The sequence below is a fragment of the Leucoraja erinacea genome, chromosome 4 (genome assembly GCF_028641065.1).
Source record: "Leucoraja erinacea ecotype New England chromosome 4, Leri_hhj_1, whole genome shotgun sequence".
Classification (NCBI taxonomy): Eukaryota; Metazoa; Chordata; class Chondrichthyes; order Rajiformes; family Rajidae; genus Leucoraja; species Leucoraja erinaceus.
This window is the reverse complement of record NC_073380.1, coordinates 41,789,719-41,810,671: the sequence shown is the minus strand read 5'-3', so window position 1 is coordinate 41,810,671 and position 20,953 is coordinate 41,789,719. Positions and strand designations below refer to the sequence as shown.

At 41.9% G+C, this 20,953-nt stretch overlaps 1 protein-coding gene across 7 annotated transcripts in view; it reads left to right on the top strand.

The window, feature by feature from the left end:
* Positions 1–20,953, top strand: part of sntg1 (syntrophin, gamma 1) — a 533,638-nt gene that overhangs the window by 359,865 nt on the left and 152,820 nt on the right. For all 7 annotated transcript variants that reach the window (XM_055634100.1, XM_055634098.1, XM_055634093.1 and 4 more), the window contains one exon: positions 13,354–13,408. In XM_055634100.1, coding sequence (XP_055490075.1) covers positions 13,382–13,408 — 27 coding nt within the window. In that variant the 5' untranslated portion in view covers positions 13,354–13,381. The remainder of the gene's footprint in view (positions 1–13,353; positions 13,409–20,953) is intronic.

Below are 20,953 nucleotides of genomic sequence, written 5' to 3'. Positions count from 1 at the left end.
TGACTGCAAAAGTTTTTATAGATATGTGAAAAGAAAGAGATTAGTTAAAACAAATGTAGGTCCCTTGCAGTCAGAAACAGGGGAGTTGATCATGGGGAACAAGGATATGGCGGACCAATTGAATAACTACTTTGGTTCCGTCTTCACTAAGGAAGACATAAATAATTTGCCGGAAATAGCAGGGGACCGCGGGTCAAAGGAGTTGGAGGAATTGAGTGAAATCCAGGTTAGCCGGGAAGTGGTGTTGGGTAAATTGAATGGATTAAAGGCCGATAAATCCCCAGGGCCAGATAGGCTGCATCCCAGAGTACTTAAGGAAGTAGCTCCAGAAATAGTGGATGCATTAGTAATAATCTTTCAAAACTCTTTAGATTCTGGAGTAGTTCCTGAAGATTGGCGGGTAGCAAACGTAACCCCACTTTTTAAGAAGGGAGGGAGAGAGAAAATGGGAATTACAGACCAGTTAGTCTAACATCGGTAGTGGGGAAACTGCTAGAGTCAGTTATTAAAGATGGGATAGCAGCACATTTGGAAAGTGGTGAAATCATTGGACAAAGTCAGCATGGATTTACGAAAGGTAAATCATGTCTGACGAATCTTATAGAATTTTTCGAGGATGTAACTAGTAGCGTGGATAGGGGAGAACCAGTGGATGTGGTGTATCTGGACTTCCAGAAGGCTTTCGACAAGGTCCCACATAAGAGATTAGTATACAAACTTAAAGCACAAGGCATTGGGGGTTCAGTATTGATGTGGATAGAGAACTGGCTGGCAAACAGGAAGCAAAGAGTAGGAGTAAACGGGTCCTTTTCACAATGGCAGGCAGTGACTAGTGGGGTACCCCAAGGCTCACTATTGGGACCCCAGCTATTTACAATATATATTAATGATCTGGATGAGGGAATTGAAGGCAATATCTCCAAGTTTGCGGATGACACTAAGCTGGGGGGCAGTGTTAGCTGTGAGGAGGATGCTAGGAGACTGCAGGGTGACTTGGATAGGCTGGGTGAGTGGGCAAATGTTTGGCAGATGCAGTATAATGTGGATAAATGTGAGGTTATCCATTTTGGTGGCAAAAACAGGAAAGCAGACTATTATCTAAATGGTGGCCGATTGGGAAAGGGGGAGATGCAGCGAGACCTGGGTGTCATGGTACACCAGTCATTGAAGGTAGGCATGCAGGTGCAGCAGGCAGTAAAGAAAGCGAATGGTATATTAGCTTTCATTGCAAAAGGATTTGAGTATAGGAGCAGAGAGGTTCTACTGCAGTTGTACAGGGTCTTGGTGAGACCACACCTGGAGTATTACGTACAGTTTTGGTCTCCAAATCTGAGGAAGGACATTATTGCCATAGAGGGAGTGCAGAGACGGTTCACCAGACTGATTCCTGGGATGTCAGGACTGTCTTATGAAGAAAGACTGGATAGACTTGGTTTATACTCTCTAGAATTTAGAAGATTGAGAGGGGATCTTATAGAAACTTACAAAATTCTTAAGGGGTTGGACAGGCTAGATGCAGGAAGATTGTTCCCGATGTTAGGGAAGTCCAGGACAAGGGGTCACAGCTTAAGGATAAGGGGGAAATCCTTTAAAACCGAGATGAGAAGAACTTTTTTCACAGCAGAGAGTGGTGAATCTCTGGAACTCTCTGCCACAGAGGGTAGTTGAGGCCAGTTCATTGGCTATATTTAAGAGGGAGTTAGATGTGGCCCTTGTGGCTAAGGGGATCAGAGGGTATGGAGAGAAGGCAGGTACGGGATACTGAGTTGGATGATCAGCCATGATCATATTGAATGGCGGTGCAGGCTCGAAGGGCCGAATGGCCTCCTCCTGCACCTAATTTCTATGTTTCTATGTTTCTATGTTTCTCTGAACCCTTTCAAGCTTGATAATGTCTTTCCTATAACATGGTGCCTAGAACTGTACACAATATTCTAAATGCAGTCTCACCAATGTCTTATACAACAGCAACATGACCTCTGAACTTCTATACTCAATATTCTGACTGATGTAGGCCATTGTGCCATAAAACCTTTTTGACCACCTTATCTACATGCGACTCGCCCTTCAAGAAACCATGCACCTGCCCTCCTAGATCCCTCTGCTCTACAACACTCCCCAGAGGCCTATCATTCACTGTGTAGGTCCTGTCATTGTTAGACTCCCAAAATGCAACACCTCGCACATCTCTATATTAAATTCCATCAACTATTCCTCAGCCCACCTGGCCAGACCCTGCCGCAATGTTTCACAAACATCTTCACTATCTGCAAAACCACCTACTTTTGTATCATCGGCAAACTTGCTAATCTTGCCCTGTATGTTTTCATCCAGAACATTGATGTGGATGACAAATACTAACGGGCCTAGCACCGAACTCTGAGGCACAACACTAGTCACAGGAACCCAGTCCGAGAAGCAGCCTTCCACTATCACCCTCTGCTTCCTTCCATGGAGCCAATTTGCTACCATCCAGATATCTCTCCTTGGATCCCATGCGATCTAACCTTCCAGAGCAGCCTACCATGGGGAACCTTGTCAAATGCTTTACTGAAATCCATGTATACAACATTTACAGCTCTGCCCTCATCAACCTTTTTGGTTACTTCAAAAAAATCAATCAGATTTGTGAGACACAACCTCCCATGTACAAAACCATGCTGTCTATCCCCAATCAGCCCTTGCCCATCCAAATGCCTGCATAACCTATCCCTCATACTCTCCAGTAACTTTCCAACTACAGATGTTAAGCTCTCCAACTACAGATGTTAAACTGCAGATGTACCCCAACTAGGGGGTATTTCCTGGACAATAGGGAGCAAGACTCATTAACAATGTTGATTGTTAATACTGATTGAAATACCGTACTTCCATGTATTTTATAAACTGTTTATGTTCTTTAAATTGATCAGTAAAGCTCTTTAGTTATATTCAATTTCATATCTAAAAATTCCGTAGTTTACAAAATTTTATTTGGATACTACTGTTAAGAGTTTTCCCATTTCTTCTTTTTTCTGATGAATCCACAGTGTATTCCCATTCTAAATGTTTATGTTTAGAATATGTTAATCAACCCCTTTGTTGATTCTAGGATTTGTCAATAATGCAAATATTACACAGAGGACATGCACATACTTTTTTCCCACAGTAGTCTCATTTAGTTTAGTTTAGAGATACAGTGTGGAAACAGGCCCTTCGGCCCACCGAGTCCATGCCAAGCATAAATCACTGATTAACATTAGTTCTACATTTTCGCACATTCGTATCCTGCACACAATGGTCAATTTTACAGATGCCAATTAACCTACAAACCTGCACATATTTGGGATGTGGGGGGAAACCAGAGCACCCGGAGAAAACCCACACGGTTACAGGAAGAACATAAAAAAACTCCATACAGCCAGCACAAGTATTCAAGATAGAACCCGGGGCTCTAGTGTGGTGAGGCAGCAAATCTACCACTGTACCACGTTATGAAAAATCAAGATTATCTATTATGGTATATGTGACCACACCTGGAGTATTGCGTACAGTTTTGGTCTCCAAATCTGAGGAAGGACATTATTGCCATAGAGGGAGTGCAGAGAAGGTTCACCAGACTGATTCCTGGGATGTCAGGACTGTCTTATGAAGAAAGACTGGATAGACTTGGTTTATACTCTCTAGAATTTAGGAGATTGAGAGGGGATCTTATAGAAACTTACAAAATTCTTAAGGGGTTGGACAGGCTAGATGCAGGAAGATTGCTCCCGATGTTGGGGAAGTCCAGGACAAGGGGTCACAGCTTAAGGATAAGGGGGAAATCCTTTAAAACCGAGATGAGAAGAACTTTTTTCACACAGAGAGTGGTGAGTCTCTGGAACTCTCTGCCGCAGAGGGTAGTCGAGGCCAGTTCATTGGCTATATTTAAGATGGAGTTAGATGTGGCCCTTGTGGCTAAGGGGATCAGAGGGTAAGGAGAGAAGGCAGATACGGGATACTGAGTTGGATGATCAGCCATGATCATATTGAATGGCGGTGCAGGCTCGAAGGGCCGAATGGCCTACTCCTGCACCTAATTTCTATGTTTCCATGTTTCTATCTTAAAATGTTACCTCCTATATTTATCAATATAATGCTATGGTAGATCACTATGTGTCATTTGATAATTTGTTTATAAATCTATCTTTTCTGCTTCTTGCTATCTGCAGTATCCTCAACTAGGGTCTTCATCATTGCTGGTTCTACATCATTATTGGATCTAAACTTAGGTATAGGTTCACACGGCGGCTCAGCAATAGATTTGGTGCCTTACAGCGAATGCAGCAGCTGAGACCTGGGTTCAATCCCGTCTGCGGGTGCTGTCTGTACGGAGTTTGTACGTTCTCCCCTTGACCTCGTGGGTTTTCTCCGAGATCTTCAGTTTCCTCCCACACTCCAGGGATGTACAGGTTTGTAGGTTAATTGGCTTGGTAAATCCAGGCATTACTGGCCGGTGCTGACCTGGTGTGCCGAAGTGCCTTTTTCCACGCTGTATCTCTAAATGAAAATCTGGAATCCATTTAAAGTTTCACTGTACCTTAATTGGAATATGATCCGGTAGGCGGCGCGGCTCTGGCCAGCAGCGGCCTCTGCAGCCTGTCCGCGTTTTTGTTATTTTTTGTCTGTGTTTTTGTGTAGTTTTTGTTATTTTATGTTGGGGTGTGTGTGTGGGGGGATGGGGGTGGGGTGGGAGGGGGACTTTTGAATCTCTCCCTGCACTGGAGACCCGACCTTTTCTCGTCGGGTCTCAGGTGTCGTTGAGGCCGCAACGAGGAGCGGCCTCCAACGGGAAGAAGCCGGGGACTCTGGTGCCGACTCACCGTTGCCGTCGCGGAGCTGGCCGAGACCGGAGCGGGTGGAGCGGTGGAGGAGCGCTGCCGCTGCCGCTGCTGCTGCTGCTGCTGCTGCTGCCGATGCTGCTGCTGCTGCTGAGTCGGAGGCTGCTACTGCGGGTCTGTGGACGGCTCGGACGACCCCGCGCGGCTCCCTGGAGGGAGACTGCTTTTCGGGGCTCCTGCAACGGCGAATTCTCCCGCCCGAGGTGCGGGGTCGAAGAGCTCCTGCAGCGGGGCCTAACACCATTGCCCCGCGCGGCTGGAACGGCCGCGGGACTTTGCGAGCACACACCGGGGGCTCCAACACCAAGACCCGGTGTGCGACCTCGCACCACCCGGTGTGGCTTCAATGGCCGCGGGACAATCGCCATCGCCAGCCGGGGGCTTTGACTTTGACTCTGACATCGGGGGGGGAGAGTGCAGTGGAGAGATAAGTTTTTTTGGCCTTCCATCACAGTTATGTGATGGATGTTTATGTTAAATGTAATTATGTTGTGTCTGGGGTCTATTTGTGTGTAATGTATGGCTGCAGAAACGGCATTTCGTTTGGACCTCCAGGGGTCCAAATGACAATTAAATTGACTCTTGACTCTTGACTCTTGACCATAAACTGACCTTGAAACTTTGACCTTGAAACCTTGAAGTTATTCATAAAGTTGATATCCCAAAGTTGACCATCACTAATGACAAGATGGGCCAGTGGATGAAACAGTACTGATTCCATCTCTAACTTACATTGGAAGTGATGAGGTAGAGTATGTCAGAAGCAACAGCAAAACTATTGAGTGTAACTTTGGCAACAAGGGGCAACTGTAACAAGCACAGTATAACCACAGCACACTGCAGGAGGGATGAGAGGGAGAGAATACTCAACAACACAAATTGCACCATCTCACCCAAGCAAAGTGGTGAATCATGCTTTAAGAAGAGTGACAAATGAGGAGTAAATTGTAATTTTTAAAATTCTGTAATTCTGAAGAAGGATCCCGACCAGAAACGTTACCCATCCTTTTTCTCCAGAGATGCTCGTTGACCCGTTGAGTTACTCCAGCATTTTGTGTCTACTGATGTGAACATTTTTTTCTGAAACAAAACAGCCTTTTTTTTAAATAACAGAGGTTTAATATTATTGCGAGAATTGTGATCCATGATGTTAATGCATTGCTGTACCACTCACTAGTGTTTCATTCTGCACACCTTGTATTTTTAGGCAGCACATAATATGAAATAAAACAGTATGTAAGTGGCAGGTTTGTATATTGAGGTTGAAGAAGGGTCCCTTTATCTGACCCTGCATCAGACTTTGATGACATTACTCTGATGTACCTTGGAACTATCATATTTGAAATCCTCGATAAATACAAGTTGTATTCCCATGATCACTGTTGCCAGGATCAACTTGGATCTTTGTGATACTGAAGTTATTTAACTGAGGTTAATCATGTTGAAGGCCAACAGTTAACTTTTATGTCTTTAATTTTAAAATATTGCCAATATTGTTCAAACGTCAGTACCGGTTAGAACATCTATTTCCGTATGAGTTATTGCCAATACCTATTTTACATTATTAGATTATATCAGACTATAATGTGTCCAACTGATGTTATACTAAATTATGATTTAATATAATTGGTATTGTATTAGAATCATTTTTGATCACCTGATGCTGCAGTTGATATTCCAGCATTTTAATAATGGTTTATACAAGTGTCTACTGTAGGTCATTTTGCAGCATATATTATGTAATGGAACATTCTTCATGTTTGTGAGGTGAACAACATGAATAAAAGTTATCATTTTTCAAATTCCCATTAAGAGTTTATTACTTCCTTGGGAGAGGCCTCGGGTTTGTTGTGAACTTCATCTATACATTTTGACACGATTATTGCTTTAATTCTTGATAAGGTTTCTATCCTTGCTTTCTTTCTCAAGGCATGATGATTTTCCAACTGATTATTCTTTGCTAAAAGACTCAGGCTTATGTTTCTAATGCCTGAGTGTGCAAATGCACGCCACCAGATTCAGGGACAGTGTCTTCCCAGCTGTTATCAGGCAACTGGATTATCCGACCACAACCAGAGAGCAGTGCTGAACTACTATCTACCTCTTTGGAGGCCTTCGGACTATTCTTGATTGGACTCTATTGGCTTTACCTTGCACTAAACATTATTCCCTTATCTATTGTAAATGGATCGATTGTAATCATGTATTGTTGTTCTGCTGACGGGTTAGCACGCAACAAAAGCTTTTCACTCTACCTCGGTACACATGACAATAAACTCAACTGAACTGAACTAATCATTAAAAATTGAGTTTCAGGCAATTTCCAAGCTTGTGCAGAAAATTAATTTTCTGCACGTTTCCGTTATTTTCTTTAACTGTAATTTTCTTAGCTTTTTTAAATGTGTTTTTGTTTATTTCCCCTGCCGTTTCAGTTGTATAAAGCTTATTCAGCTTTCCGTATCCACTTGAATTCTAACCTGCCCAGGAGTGCAGATGAGTCTCTTATAAAGTGGAAATAAAGTTTTCTGGAGGGCAATCCTGATGATGCAAAGTGTGGTCACTGCACATGTAAAATCACTGAAACATGACCTCTATCAGGTTTCGCTTCGGGGGTATTCTGGTGTCTGGATTACCTTTTTACTGACTGTATCCATGGCAAACCTGTTTAAAATCATTAAGTATCACACTTGGAGTTGGGGGAATGGTGATTTAACTCCTGAGAGTCCATTGATTCACAGAATTGTGAGGGTTGACTGAGGTAATGACATTTTGTTAAGGGTAGAGTCGATAAGACGATGAGTCATTGGGCATGGGCCCCACGGCGGGACTGAGAGAAAGAGTAGCTTGGGTGCCAGCTCACCAGAGATAGAGGTCATGCTGCAAAGCAGAATTATTACTGCAAAGGATTACATGGGGAGCTCAATGGCCATCGAACGCTGATGGATATGCACTGAAAAAAATCATGGTGCATATCCATGGAATTAAAGGAGCATATAAAATATGTCCAGCATTGACATTGTAAGAATTCTTGCCACATGAAATCTGAAGGTCAGTAACTTCATCTCCATCAGTACAGTAAAAATAGAGGCAAAGAAGCAAATACATATCATTTGGCCCAATGTGTCTTATCCATGACTCATCAAAATCATAGATGATCTTTCACCTCAATGCCATATTCCTGCATTATCCACACTTTTAAACCAGCTTTGATGCTTTACCGGGATAGCATGCAAGACAAAGTTTTACAGTGTAATGATGCAAATTTATCGGACTTGGGTTAAGTCGCCTTTGCAGTATTGCGTGCAGTTCTAATCGCCCTGTTATAGGAACTATGTAGCGGCTTTGGAGAGGTTGCACAGGAGGTTTACCAGCTCGGGGGCACTCGCCTGAAAAACCGCGAGCTGGATCGTCTGACAGCGCTGAACACACACACACACACACACACACACACACACACACACACACACACACACACACACCCACACACACACACACACACACACACAAAAACACACACACACACATCGCAAAGGCGGGGGCCAGGGAAAGCGGGGGAGCGCTGTCTGAAATTCACACAGTGCAAAGCCAAGGTGATACCCGCGATGAACAGGAAGGTTAAAGACAGCCGGCACAGTGCACAGTCAGTCCTTTAAACGGGTGGGGGGGGGGAGAAGGGAGAAGGGGGTAGAAAAGGGGAGAAGGGGGGACAAGGGAAGAGAAAGGTGGAAGAAGGACTGAAGATACTTTTAAGAAGCAAGACTTTTAATAGGCCAGAGATACACAGTTGTGAAGTTTAGCGGGCATTTAATATTATCGGTCGGTTTTCCTTGGTTCTGAAAACTCGTGCTTACGTTTTGTTTTCCCCAATGAGCAAATGAAAATGCCTGGCCAGCTACGGCTACCTCGACTACTAACAATGACATGGCGACCCCACTATCACTGCTATGAGTTCAAAAGTATCGATTTTCTCCATGCCGTCCAAATTTTTGCTCGCAGAAATATTTTCCGCAACCAAACTGAGGCTGCGAGTAGTAACCACTATGCGGGAACTCCTCTCGACGATGAAGGAGACTTACCAGTGACCACCTACGACCATGTGTCGACCATGCTGCGAGCTTGTGGCGAGCACAAACTCTCCTAAACTCGCAAATAAGGTCGCCACAATGGGGCAGGCTCTTCAGGTTTTTTACAGAGAATGTAGCGAGTACCTGGAATGCACTGTCAGGGGTGGTGTAGAGGCAGATATGATAGTGGCATTTAATAGACTTTCGGATGGGCATGTGGATATGCAGGGAATAGAAATATATGGATTATGTATGGGCTGATAAGGGTTGGCCTTGGCTTCAAGTTCGACAGACATTGTGCGAGAAAGCGCCTGTTCCTGCACAGTACTGTTCTATGTTCTATGTATTTCGTACACGTCCCAATCATAAACCCATATGAAACCATCCGCATGAACACAATAGCCGACGCCACAACAGTAGGGATTAATTAGACTGTTCCAAAGATTCACCACTATCATTCAGACTCTGGGGAGAAGGTAGGAGAATGGGGTTCGGAGAGAGAGATGGATCAGCCATGATTGAATGGCGGAGTAGACTTGATGGGTTGTATGGCCTAATTCTTCTACTATCCCTTATGAAATGACTCATGAATGATGGATTACTCTGAATCTGTTAGAAGTCTATGACAGTAGGAAAAATTGGCAAGTAAATGGCTGAAAACATAACCTGAAGCTTGTCTCAATAGACAATAGACAATAGGTGCAGGAGTTGCCATTTGGCCCTTCGAGCCAGCACCGCCATTCAGTGTGATCATGGCTGATCATCCACAATCAGTACCCCATTCCTGCCTTCTCCCCATATCTACTGACTCCGCTATCTTTATAAGAGACGTATTTAGCTCTCTCTTGAAAATATCCCAAGAACCGGTCTCCACCGCCCTCTGAGGCAGAGAATTCCACAGACTCACGACTCTCTATGTGGAAAAAGTGTTACCTCATCTCCGTTCTAAATGGCTTACCCCTTATTCTTAAACTCTGGCCCCAAGAACATGTTTGAGGGAGATAATTCCACAGATTCACAACTCTCTGGGTGAAAATTGAGAGAAAACAGGAATGGGGAACTGAATGTGGATGATCAGCCATGATTACAGTGAATGGCGGTGCTGGCTCGAAGGGCTGAATGGCCTACTCCAACACCTATTGTCTGTTGTCTATAAAATATCTGTAAATACCACAATTATATTGATAAAGGCAATAAGGGGACAGGGGAAAGTAAGTGTAAGGGGGCAGCAAATGTTCTTACAGCTGTACCAACAGATACCCAAAACCAAATCACAGCAAGAAAGCTTACGGGGGTCTGCATTTAGTGGGGACATTGAGAGGAACAATACAAATGCACTGGAAACCTGAGTAGTATGACATTGTCTCAGCAGATAATGAATGAAAATGGTTGCACATATGCAGGATTCATGGGCAGTTTGGAGGTACATAACAAGGTGTGTCGTTTATCCACATTCCATTTGTATGGATGATGATGTTCCTTATGACCGATATTTTTTTGTTGCGGTCTATGGTAACCTCGGTTGAATATGTGCAAGTATTGAATGTGAGGGAGGTAACATATACTCAAACTTAATGGTTCTGCAGAAGTATGAAGATACTTTAATTAGATTTGATGATCACAGCAAATGTTGAGCCTAATTTGATGAATCGATTCATGATGTGAATACAGAGTCAAGTATTACACAAGTAGTCATGAATCAAGTTGCGAGCTTGTAAATTGTTCGTTTCAAGCAACTCATTACAATGTCAGAGGCAAATGCAGAGATGAGGAGATCAAAGGTAGACAAAAATGCTGGAGAAACTCAGCGGGTGAGGCAGCATCTATGGAGCGAAGGAAATAGGCAATGTTTCGGGTCGAAACCCTTCCTCAGAACCGAAACATTGCCTATTTCCTTCGCTCCATAGATGCTGCCTCACCCGCTGAGTTTCTCCAGCATTTTTGTTTACCTTCAATTTTCCAGCATCTGCAGTTCCTTCTGAAATAGATGAGAAGATCAATTTGACTTGGAAAGCCAGTCGACAGATGGTCTGATTGTGGTAAGACTGTGTATAACCACGAGAAGTGTTTCCATATGTTTCCTCAAAGATAGTCTTGTGTATTTTGTCTAAATAAGTCATTTGTTCAGCTCAATTATGTATAGTGTGTATTGTGCAAACCAGTGGCACAGCGGCGCAGCAGTAGAGTTGTTACCTTACAGCGGCAGAGACCCAGGTTCGATCCTGTGATCGCGTGGGTTTTCTCCGGATGCTCAATTTTCCTCTCACATTCCAAAGACGTGCAGGTTTGTAGGTTAATTGGCTTCTGTAAATTGTCCCTAGCGTGTAGGGTTGAACTAGCTTATGGGTGATAGCTGGTCGGAGCTGATTTGGTGGACCGAAGGGTCTGTTCCACGATGTATCTCAAAACTAAACTAAACTCAACGGTATAACATTTTATTGCTGTAAGAATAAATACCCTTGTTTGCAGCTACCATCTCTTGCAATGACTTTAAGTGGAAATCACAATATCTCCAATAGTAACCAAGGTAGGCCTTAGGAAACATTACAGGGAGTCATTTACTGTATAAAATCATTGGTATATTATACTGTGTCTTTTCTGCTTCAGTGACTTGTTGATATTGCAAATATTGATAGCCAGCATATGCCACTAGATGTTAATTTACCTTGAACTAAATTCCAATCTATTGACTTGATTGTGTGTCACTGCTGCGCTTCATTGAACTGTTAATGTTGCCGTCTGTTCCAAAAATCGGAATGAGAGGCTTGCTTCCAAGAATGTGCTATGACAATTAGAACCGATTATAAACATATCCCCTCAGAGCAGATGCAACCAAACATTAATGGCAAAGTTGCTGCTGCGTTTCACAACACTGAATGCTTCAAAGTCAAAAGAAGGCATTTCCTAACAAGCTAAACATTAGCGAGAAGCAGCTGCAGACCAGATAAAAATCTCTGCAATAATTAGGCACTGACAGGACTGAGAACATTTGCTCTGCGCAAATCTATTTACTTCAGCCGACTGATCCTCAGCATTGCCACCGGCATAGAATCTCATTATTGAAACCAATGGGTTTACAATGAATGTACTTTATGCAAAGCATAGGTCTTGGAAAAGATAACATCGTCCCGTGTTAGATTCATAGCAGGTCCTGGGCAGCACCAGTGAGGGGATACACTCATCAAATTATGACTGTGTACTTCAAACCCAGTTTCAGAGCATTCTTGGTTACGTTGCTGAAAGTTAAGAATGAAGAATGGGCCAAATGAAAGGAAGAGTGCTGTCGTGAATTACAATTAATAGCAATGATAATTAATGATGAATTATACTATCTTCCCAGAATTATTTTGTAATATGTGTCTCTATGGTCCATGGTGTCAGCTGAGATAGCATTTCAATCAAATGTTCTGCATGTCCTCAAAGAATTATTACCAAAGGCCATCCACACTTTGACAATTAGTCACTTCCACTACGTCCTACACACATTAATATCTCCACTAATCAAACTGGAGGTTATAGCAATATCAAAAGCAAATATTAAATAATTCATGAAAAACGATGGCGCACCATATACAGGGAATAGTGGAATGCCATCTGTAGAAGGCAATAAGCCAGGATGGAGTTGTCAAGTTGGTCGGATAGACCATCCAGAATTTTTTTTAATTGTGTTTTATGGATTAGGAGATGCTTTTGCCCAGAATGCTAAATTAATTAATTGAACTTCACGACATGCCACAGGAATGTGAATGAGACATTGTTTTTGTTGCATTCTGTAGGTTTACAATTCCTTTGCGATGCACATTCTTTTTGATATTAAATATATTCAGACACAGATACATTTTACCTAAACATTTGCTTGTTCTCACAAGACGTGCTTTATCATCGCACTACCCTCAGTCCCTGTTCTAAAGAAGGGTCTCGACCCAAAACATCACCCATTCCTTCTCTCCAGAGATGCTGCCTGTCCCATTGAGTTACTCTAGCTTTTTGTGTCTATCTTCGGTTGAAACCAACATCTGCAGTTCCTCATACACAGTCCATGTTACATGTTCAATTCGTGGTTTCAAAGATGCATGGATTTAAATACATCCTGGTTAACTTTAACAACATAAGATACTATTATGTCTATTGTTTTCCACATAGTCTAGTGTATGAGGCTATATGGCAGATGTTGGCTGTGCTCCATCTTGCTCTGTGCTCCATCATATCAAAGTATCTTCTCATTTATATTCAGCTCTTCTTTTATTAAACTGGAAATTAATTTCAATATTTATTTTTATTTAATACAGCAGAATGTCTATGCATTGAGGGATAAAATATGCAAACAATCTTACATAAACTGCAATATTTATTAATTATGCATGCCCTGTTGTTTGTGATAGCTTAATTAAGTGTGCACTGATTAGGCTGATGTTTTTCCCATTTTGCAGGCCGGCATTGCTCTCTGTGCTGCAGCACATGGATTTCAGGATTGCGGCTGAGGAGGTGAGTTCACTTCCAGCTTTCAGTGGAGCAATTTATCATTGTAATGCATTTCGCAATTTATTCTGAGCGTTGCTACTGGTGATTATGCACAGACTTGTTTTCTTGGGAGTTGAGTAAAGTGAGAGCCCTCATCACTGAACTTTAGCAAATACCACCCACAAAGATGTAGCATGCAACATCTGAGCCATGACCTCATCTTCCCAGTGATGGCAATTGCAGTTGTAGTTTGAAGAGGCATCTGGTATTCAGCCAAAAATGAAACCATCAAATTGGGTGAACGGCCAAATTCTTTGAACAATCTCTCAGGTAACAAGTTTGGAAATAAAAAGCACAATTTACAACTATCTTTCTAAACATCTTAGAATCATAGAGTGATACTGTGTGGAAAGAGGCCCTTCGGCCCAACTTGCCCACACTGGCCAATATGTCCCAGCTACACTAGTCTTACCTGCCTGCATTGGTCCATATCTCTCCAAACCTGTCCTATCCATGTACGTCTAACTGTTTCTTAAATGTTGGGATAGTCCCAGCCTCAACTTTCAATCAGATAGTTTTATTCACCACATTTGTCTACTCTGATATTTTTTTTTCCTGAAATATTAATGTACTCAGAAGACTATAGGATAAGTGAAATAAAACAAAAGTGTAATAGTATATTGTTCCAGATTTCCATTATATTTTGTGGAAAGAACTGCTAGACATTCTCCATTTACCCTCGTGATCAAATCCTTTAATCATTTAAAGCGTCTTATTTGGATCTGCCATTAATATTACATACCGAACAATGAATATTTGTGGTAAAAATAAGATGTCTCTATATTGATATGCAGATCATGAAATCCACTGTCCCTGAATTTGTAAACAGTATCTGAGTTTCCAAAGTATAGCAGGTGCCCATATTCCAAAAATAACTTGAAGAAACCTTCTTAATGGGAGGATTATCTCAATGCAGGGATGTGGATCATGTGCAGGTAGAAGAGATTAGACTAACTTAGCGTCATGTTCAGCATGGACCTTAAGGGCTGAGGAGCTTGCTCCTGTGCTATGTTCTATCTTCTGGAAACTGCTGGAGAATCTTGGATAGGAATAGGGTGGCATAGCGGTAGAGTTGCTGCCTTTTAACACCTGAGTCCTAGGTTCAATCCTGACTACTGGTGCTGTCTGTACGGAGTTTGTATGTTCTCTATGTGACTGCGCGGGTTTTCTCTGGGGCTCTGGTTTCCTCAATACTCCAAAGTCATGCAGGCTTGTAGGTTAATTGCCTTCGCTAAAAATTATAAATTGTTCCTAATGTGTAGGATAGTGCTAATGTACGTGTGATTGCTGGTCAGTGCGGACTCAGTGAGCACAATCTAAAGTCTAAAGATTGCCTTTTCACCAAGTGACACTATACATTGGTGGTGGGAAACAAGAGTGGCTTGCAAAATGAATGATTAATTTTGACTTAATCTTACCAAATTCAGGAATATTTCAGAGAATGACTGCTTCTGAGACAATGTGAAACATTCAAAACTATTTTTTTAAACTCCTAAACAAATAAAGATGAAGTTAAAATGGTTAAAGATTAAGTTAAAACACTGAAATAACTCAAAAGTTAAAATTATTTTGAGCACTTTTAATCAACTGTAAATATTTGAATTTTTGTACATTTAAAACGAAAAGCACTCATAACTGACTCTCACAGCCATTCTTTTTCACATGATCAGTTGTGCCTTCTCTTAACTAGCACATCATTCTCTTGTGAATCTGGACTGTGAGTGCAAGTCACATTGGTCCAATTGCCTTTTCTTTGCTGAACTTATTGAGGACTACTGGTGGAGCACTGTGGACTACCCATGCCTTGTGTGTTCCATTATCATGGATCCATTGCAAGTGAGGCACAGTGACATAGCTGGTAGAGCCGCTGCCTCACAGCGCCAGAGACCTCAGTTCGATCCTGACCTCGGGCCCTGTCTGTGTCGAGTTTGCACATTCTTCCAGTGACAACGCGGTCTTCCTCCGGGTCCTCCGGTTTCCTCCCACATCCCAAATTCGTGCAGGATTGTAAGCTAATTAGTTTCTGTAGATTGCTAATTTGTAAAGTGTGCAGAGTGATTGAAAAAGTGGGATATCATAAAGCTAGTGTGAATGGATGATCAATGGTCGGCATGGTCTCGGTGGGCCGAAGGGCCTGTTTTCATGCTGTATCTCTAAATTAAACTAGACTAAATCTTGAAATCAGAGATGGTCATCAATTGTAACATTTTCAGTTTTGCTGACATTTCCCTGCAGAAAATGATTACGTTTACAACAAAACATCTTTCATAATTAGTCTCACATCAACCAGAGGTCACCGAGGTTGACAGTGACACCAAATCTATTGAAAATGATAGAGAATACATAATCTCTCAAGAAACCCAGACAGAATGTATCACAACTGCTGAAGTTCTTAAAAATATGAATTCCTCACCAGCCTGATCTTAATCTGGCAGAAAGCCAAATTGAAATAAAAAAGCTTATAATGTGATACATCTAATATGTCCATGGTACAAAATGTTATTAGATTTATACAAAAGAATCATATGAAAATTAGAAATATTTACTGCAGAATTGATTATGTTACACAAATTGCCTGCGGTTTGTCTCAGTTATTACTGTGGCTGGAAAATTGCATTTTGTCCCATTTTCCTAGGCAAGGCTCTTTAATGCACCCTGTCAAGAACATTATCTTTGCCCATGTCTCTTAATTTTATTCAAAGAATTACATTTCATATCATTATCTTATTTCTGCATCTTATATCAGTATACATATGCATCTGACATGTATTCCAATATATTTTGACGGTAGTAATTTCAATTGATCAGGAAAACAGGAAATGTATTTGGTTCTTTTCCCTTACTCTGCTTTATCCTGCTTTAAAACACCAAGAAGGCAGTGAAATTGTTTTTATAAAGCAGTATGTTGCTTGTTTATAAATTATATGGAAGCTTTTGTGGCAAAGTTGTGTGGTTTTAATTATCAGAAAGCAATCTTCTCCTTCATTGAAGTTGCACTAATTCAAAAATTGAACTTTTTTTGCAGATCCATATAAATGTTTTATATGCAATTGTTGCATTAAATAGTTATGTGTTGCCAATAGTTTGACTGCTACACATTCAAACCCCACCCTACACCAAAAAAAATGGAATTTAAGAAATTTACTGTACTCTGTTTATCAGCAAATAACTAAGTAGCACTGATTTAAACAGTGATTTTAAATAGATCTATTTAAAAGCATTGTGCTTATCTGAAAATGTAATTCTCCTTTACAATGCGCAGTCTGGATATTGAACTGAATGACTAGAAATACGGGGAAAGACAAAAACAATCAGGTGGTTAATTTAGTCATAGGGTACATTTATAAGATTGGCCTCCTAGTTCAAGGTCACGTTGGGTGCATCTGCTGGATGTAAACTACAATTAAGCACAATTTACTGAAATATATGCCACACGTAAATGTAACAGATTAATTAGACATTGCATTTCAGTTCTGGTTTAAATATTTAAGTGATCCATTATACAAATTAAAATTACATTTCATATAATTGCAAGTAAGAAAAAAATAATGCTTTGAAATAGGGCAAAATTTTAGTCACTGTGATATAGGTTAATTTTTCTGTTTAATTTACTGCAGCTTCTTCTTTTCCAGACCTGAATAAATACTTTAATTGCCACTCTACTGGTTAAGTGACTGAAGCACCACTTCAATGATCCAAAGGGGTTTTATTGTCCCAGTTGATCAGTTTTTTGTGCTGAGGGTAGTAGATAGTTTTTAGATATACGCACTTGCAAAATGCCAGTCAGAAATAGAGCTTTTCAAACCCCAGTAGGAGTCTGCATCAAGCACTGCTCATGCCATATAGAACAGTTAAGTACCAAATAAAGACTCTTAAAATCTGCCCCAGTCGTGGAAGGCATTTTCCTTTAATTCAAGGGTGTCCTACTGACAATAGACAATAGGTGCAGGAGTAGGCCATTCGGCCCTTTGGGCCAGCATCATCATTCAATGTGACCATGGCAGATCATCCCCAATCAGTACCCCGTTCCTGCCTTCTCCCCACATCCCCTGACTCCGCTATTTTTAAGAGCCCTATCTACCTCTCTCTTGAAAGCATCCAGAGAACCCGCCTCCACCGCCCTCTGAGGCAGAGAATTCCACAGACTCACCACTCTCTGTGTGAAAAAGTGTTTCCTTGTCTCCGATCTAAATGGCTTACTCCTTATTCTTAAACTGTGGCCCCTGGTTCTGGGCTCCCCCAACATCGGGAACACGTTTCCTGCCTCTACCATGTTCAAACCCTTCACAATCTTATATGTTTCAATGAGATGCCCTCTCATCCTTCTAAACTCCAGCGTGTACAAGCCCAGCTGCTCCATTCTCTCAGCGTATGACAGTCCTGCCATCCCAGGAATTAACCATGTAAACCTACGCTGCACTCCCTCAATAGCAAGAATGTCCTTCCTCAAATTAGGGGACCAAAACTGTACACAATACTCTAGGTGTGGTCACACTAGGGCTCTGTACAACTGCAGAAGGACGTCTTTGCTCCTATATTTGATTTCTCTTGTTATAAAGGCCAACATGCCATTCATTTTCTTCACTGCCTGCTGTATCTGCATGCCTACTTTCATAGACTGATGTACAAGGACCCCCAGATCCTGTTGTACTTCCCCTTTTCCCAACGTTATGCCATTTAGATAGTAATCTGCCTTCCTGTTTTTGCTACCAAAGTGGATAACCTCACATTTATCCGCATTAAACTTCATCGGCCATGCATCTGCCCACTCCCCCAACCTGTCCAAGTCACCCTGCATTCTCATAGCATCCTCCTCACAGTTCACACTGCCACCCAGCTTTGTGTCTTGTGCAAATTTGCTAATATTACTTCAATTCCCTTCATCCAAATCATTAATGTAAATTGTAAACAGCTGCGGTCCCAGCACCAAGCCTTGCGGTACCTGTCACTGCCTGCCATTCTGAAAGGGACCCGTTAATCCCTACTCTTTGTTTCCTGTCTGCCAACCACTTCTCTATCCATGTCAGCACTCTACCCCCAATACCATGTGCCCTAATTGTGCTCACTAATCTCCTATGTGGGACCTTATCAAATGCTTTCTGAAAGTCCAGGTACACTACATCCACTGGCTCTCCCTTGTCCATTTTCCTAGTTACATGTTCAAAAAATTCCAGAAGATTAGTCAAGCATGATTTGCCCATCGTAAATCCATGCTGAGTCGGACCGATCCTGTTACTGCTATCCAAATGTTCGGCTATCTCATCTTTTACAATTGTCTCCAGCATATTCCCTACCACCAATGTCAGGCTAACTGGTCTGTAATTCCTTGTTTTCTCTCTCCCGCCTTTCTTAAAAAGTGGGAGAGAGAAAACAGGGAATTATAGGTCAGTTAGCCTGACAAAGGGATCTTCATTCTACTTGGTAAATTGAATGGTTACCAATTGGTGTAAATTTAGACTGTGGTCAATGATCATATTTCATGAGGAATAGTAGAATGAGGCCATTCGGCCCATCAAGTGTACTCCACCATTCAATCATGCCCGATCTATGTCTCCCTCCTAACCCCATTCTCATGCCTTCTCCCCATAACCTCTGACATCTGTACTAATCTAGAATCTATCTCTGCCTTAAAAATATCCACTGACTTGGCCTCCATAGCCTTCTGTGGCAAAGAATTCCACAATGTGGTCTCTTCCTCATTAGCACCTATTATAAGGCACCCCACCATAATTTAACTTGGAATCCAATATAACCAGTAGGAAAAGAAACATAGTATTCAGTGTCTGTTGGACTTGAACTCAGGAGGGGTTATAAACCAGCGTCTCTCACTCTGTGGCATTCAAATCCCAATGGAGATGAAATAAATGATAACCAGATAACAGTCCTAATTTCAAAAACAGGCAACTTGTTCAATAGTTATACAGTGCTCTTTAAACAAACATAGTTCCATAACCATATTGTATTTATAAGATTTATTTGATTGAAAATAGCTATAGGATGGATTTTGTTAAGCTGGAAAGAGTGCAGAGAAGATTTATGAGGATGCTGCCAGTACCCGAGGGCCTGAGCTATAGGGAGAGTTTGGACAGGCTAAGGCTTTATTCCATGTAGTATAGGAGGCTGAGGGTTGATCTTACAATGGTGTATAAAATCATGAGGAAACTAGATATGGTGAATGCACAGAGTCTCACGCAGGGTAATCAAGAACCAGAGGACATTTGTTAAAGGTGAGGGGGGAAAGATTTAATACAAACCCAGAAATTTTCATTCAGAAGTTTGTGGGTATATGGAACAGCACCAGAGACTTAGGTTTTATCTTGACCTCGACCTCGGGTGCCTTGTACCTTCTCCCTGTGACCGCGTGGGTTTCCTCTGGGTGCTCTGGATTCCTCGCACATCCCAAAGACATGTGGGTTTGTAGGTTAATTGGCCTTTGTAAATTTGTCCCTAGTGTGTTGGGAGTGGATGAGAAAGTGGGACAATGTAGGACATAGAAACATAGAAATTAGGTGCAGGAGTAGGCCATTCGGCCCTTCGAGCCTGCACCGCCATTCAATATGATCATGGCTGATCATCCAACTCAGTATCCCATACCTGCCTTCTCTCCATAGGCTCTGATCCCCTTAGCCACAAGGGCCACATCTAACTCCCTCTTAAATATAGCCAATGAACTGGCCTCGACTACCCTCTGCGGCAGAGAGTTCCAGAGATTCACCACTCTCTGTGTGAAAAAAGTTCTTCTCATCTCGGTTTTAAACGATTTCCCCCTTATCCTTAAGCTGTGACCCCTTGTCCTGGACTTCCCCAACATCGGGAGCAATCTTCCTACATCTAGCCTGTCCAACCCCTTAAGAATTTTGTAAGTTTCTATAAGATCCCCTCTCAATCTCCTAAATTCTAGAGAGTATAAACCAAGTCTATCCAGTCTTTCTTCATAAGACAGTCCTGACATCCCAGGAATCAGTCTGGTGAACCTTCTCTGCACTCCCTCTATGGCAATAATGTCCTTCCTCAGATTTGGAGACCAAAACTGTACGCAATACTCCAGGTGTTATCTCACCAAGACCCTGTACAACTGCAGTAGAACCTCCCTGCTCCTATACTCAAATCCTTTTGCTATGAAAGCTAACATACCATTCACTTTCTTCACTGCCTGCTGCGCCTGCATGCCTACTTTCAATGACTGGTGTACCATGACACCCAGGTCTCGCTGCATCTCCCCTTTTCCTAGTCAGCCACCATTTAGATAATAGTCTGCTTTCCTGTTTTTGCCACCAAAATGGATAACCTCACATTTATCCACATTATACTGGATAAATAACTGGACACATAGGACTAATGTGAACGGGTGATCAATGGGCAGCATGTACTCAATGGCCTGTTTTCATGCTGTATCTCTAAACTAAACTAAACTATAAGCTGCCAGAGGAGGTAATTAGGGCAGATATTACAACATTTTAACAACACTTGGACAGGTACATGGATAGGAAAGTATCCATGTATCCATGT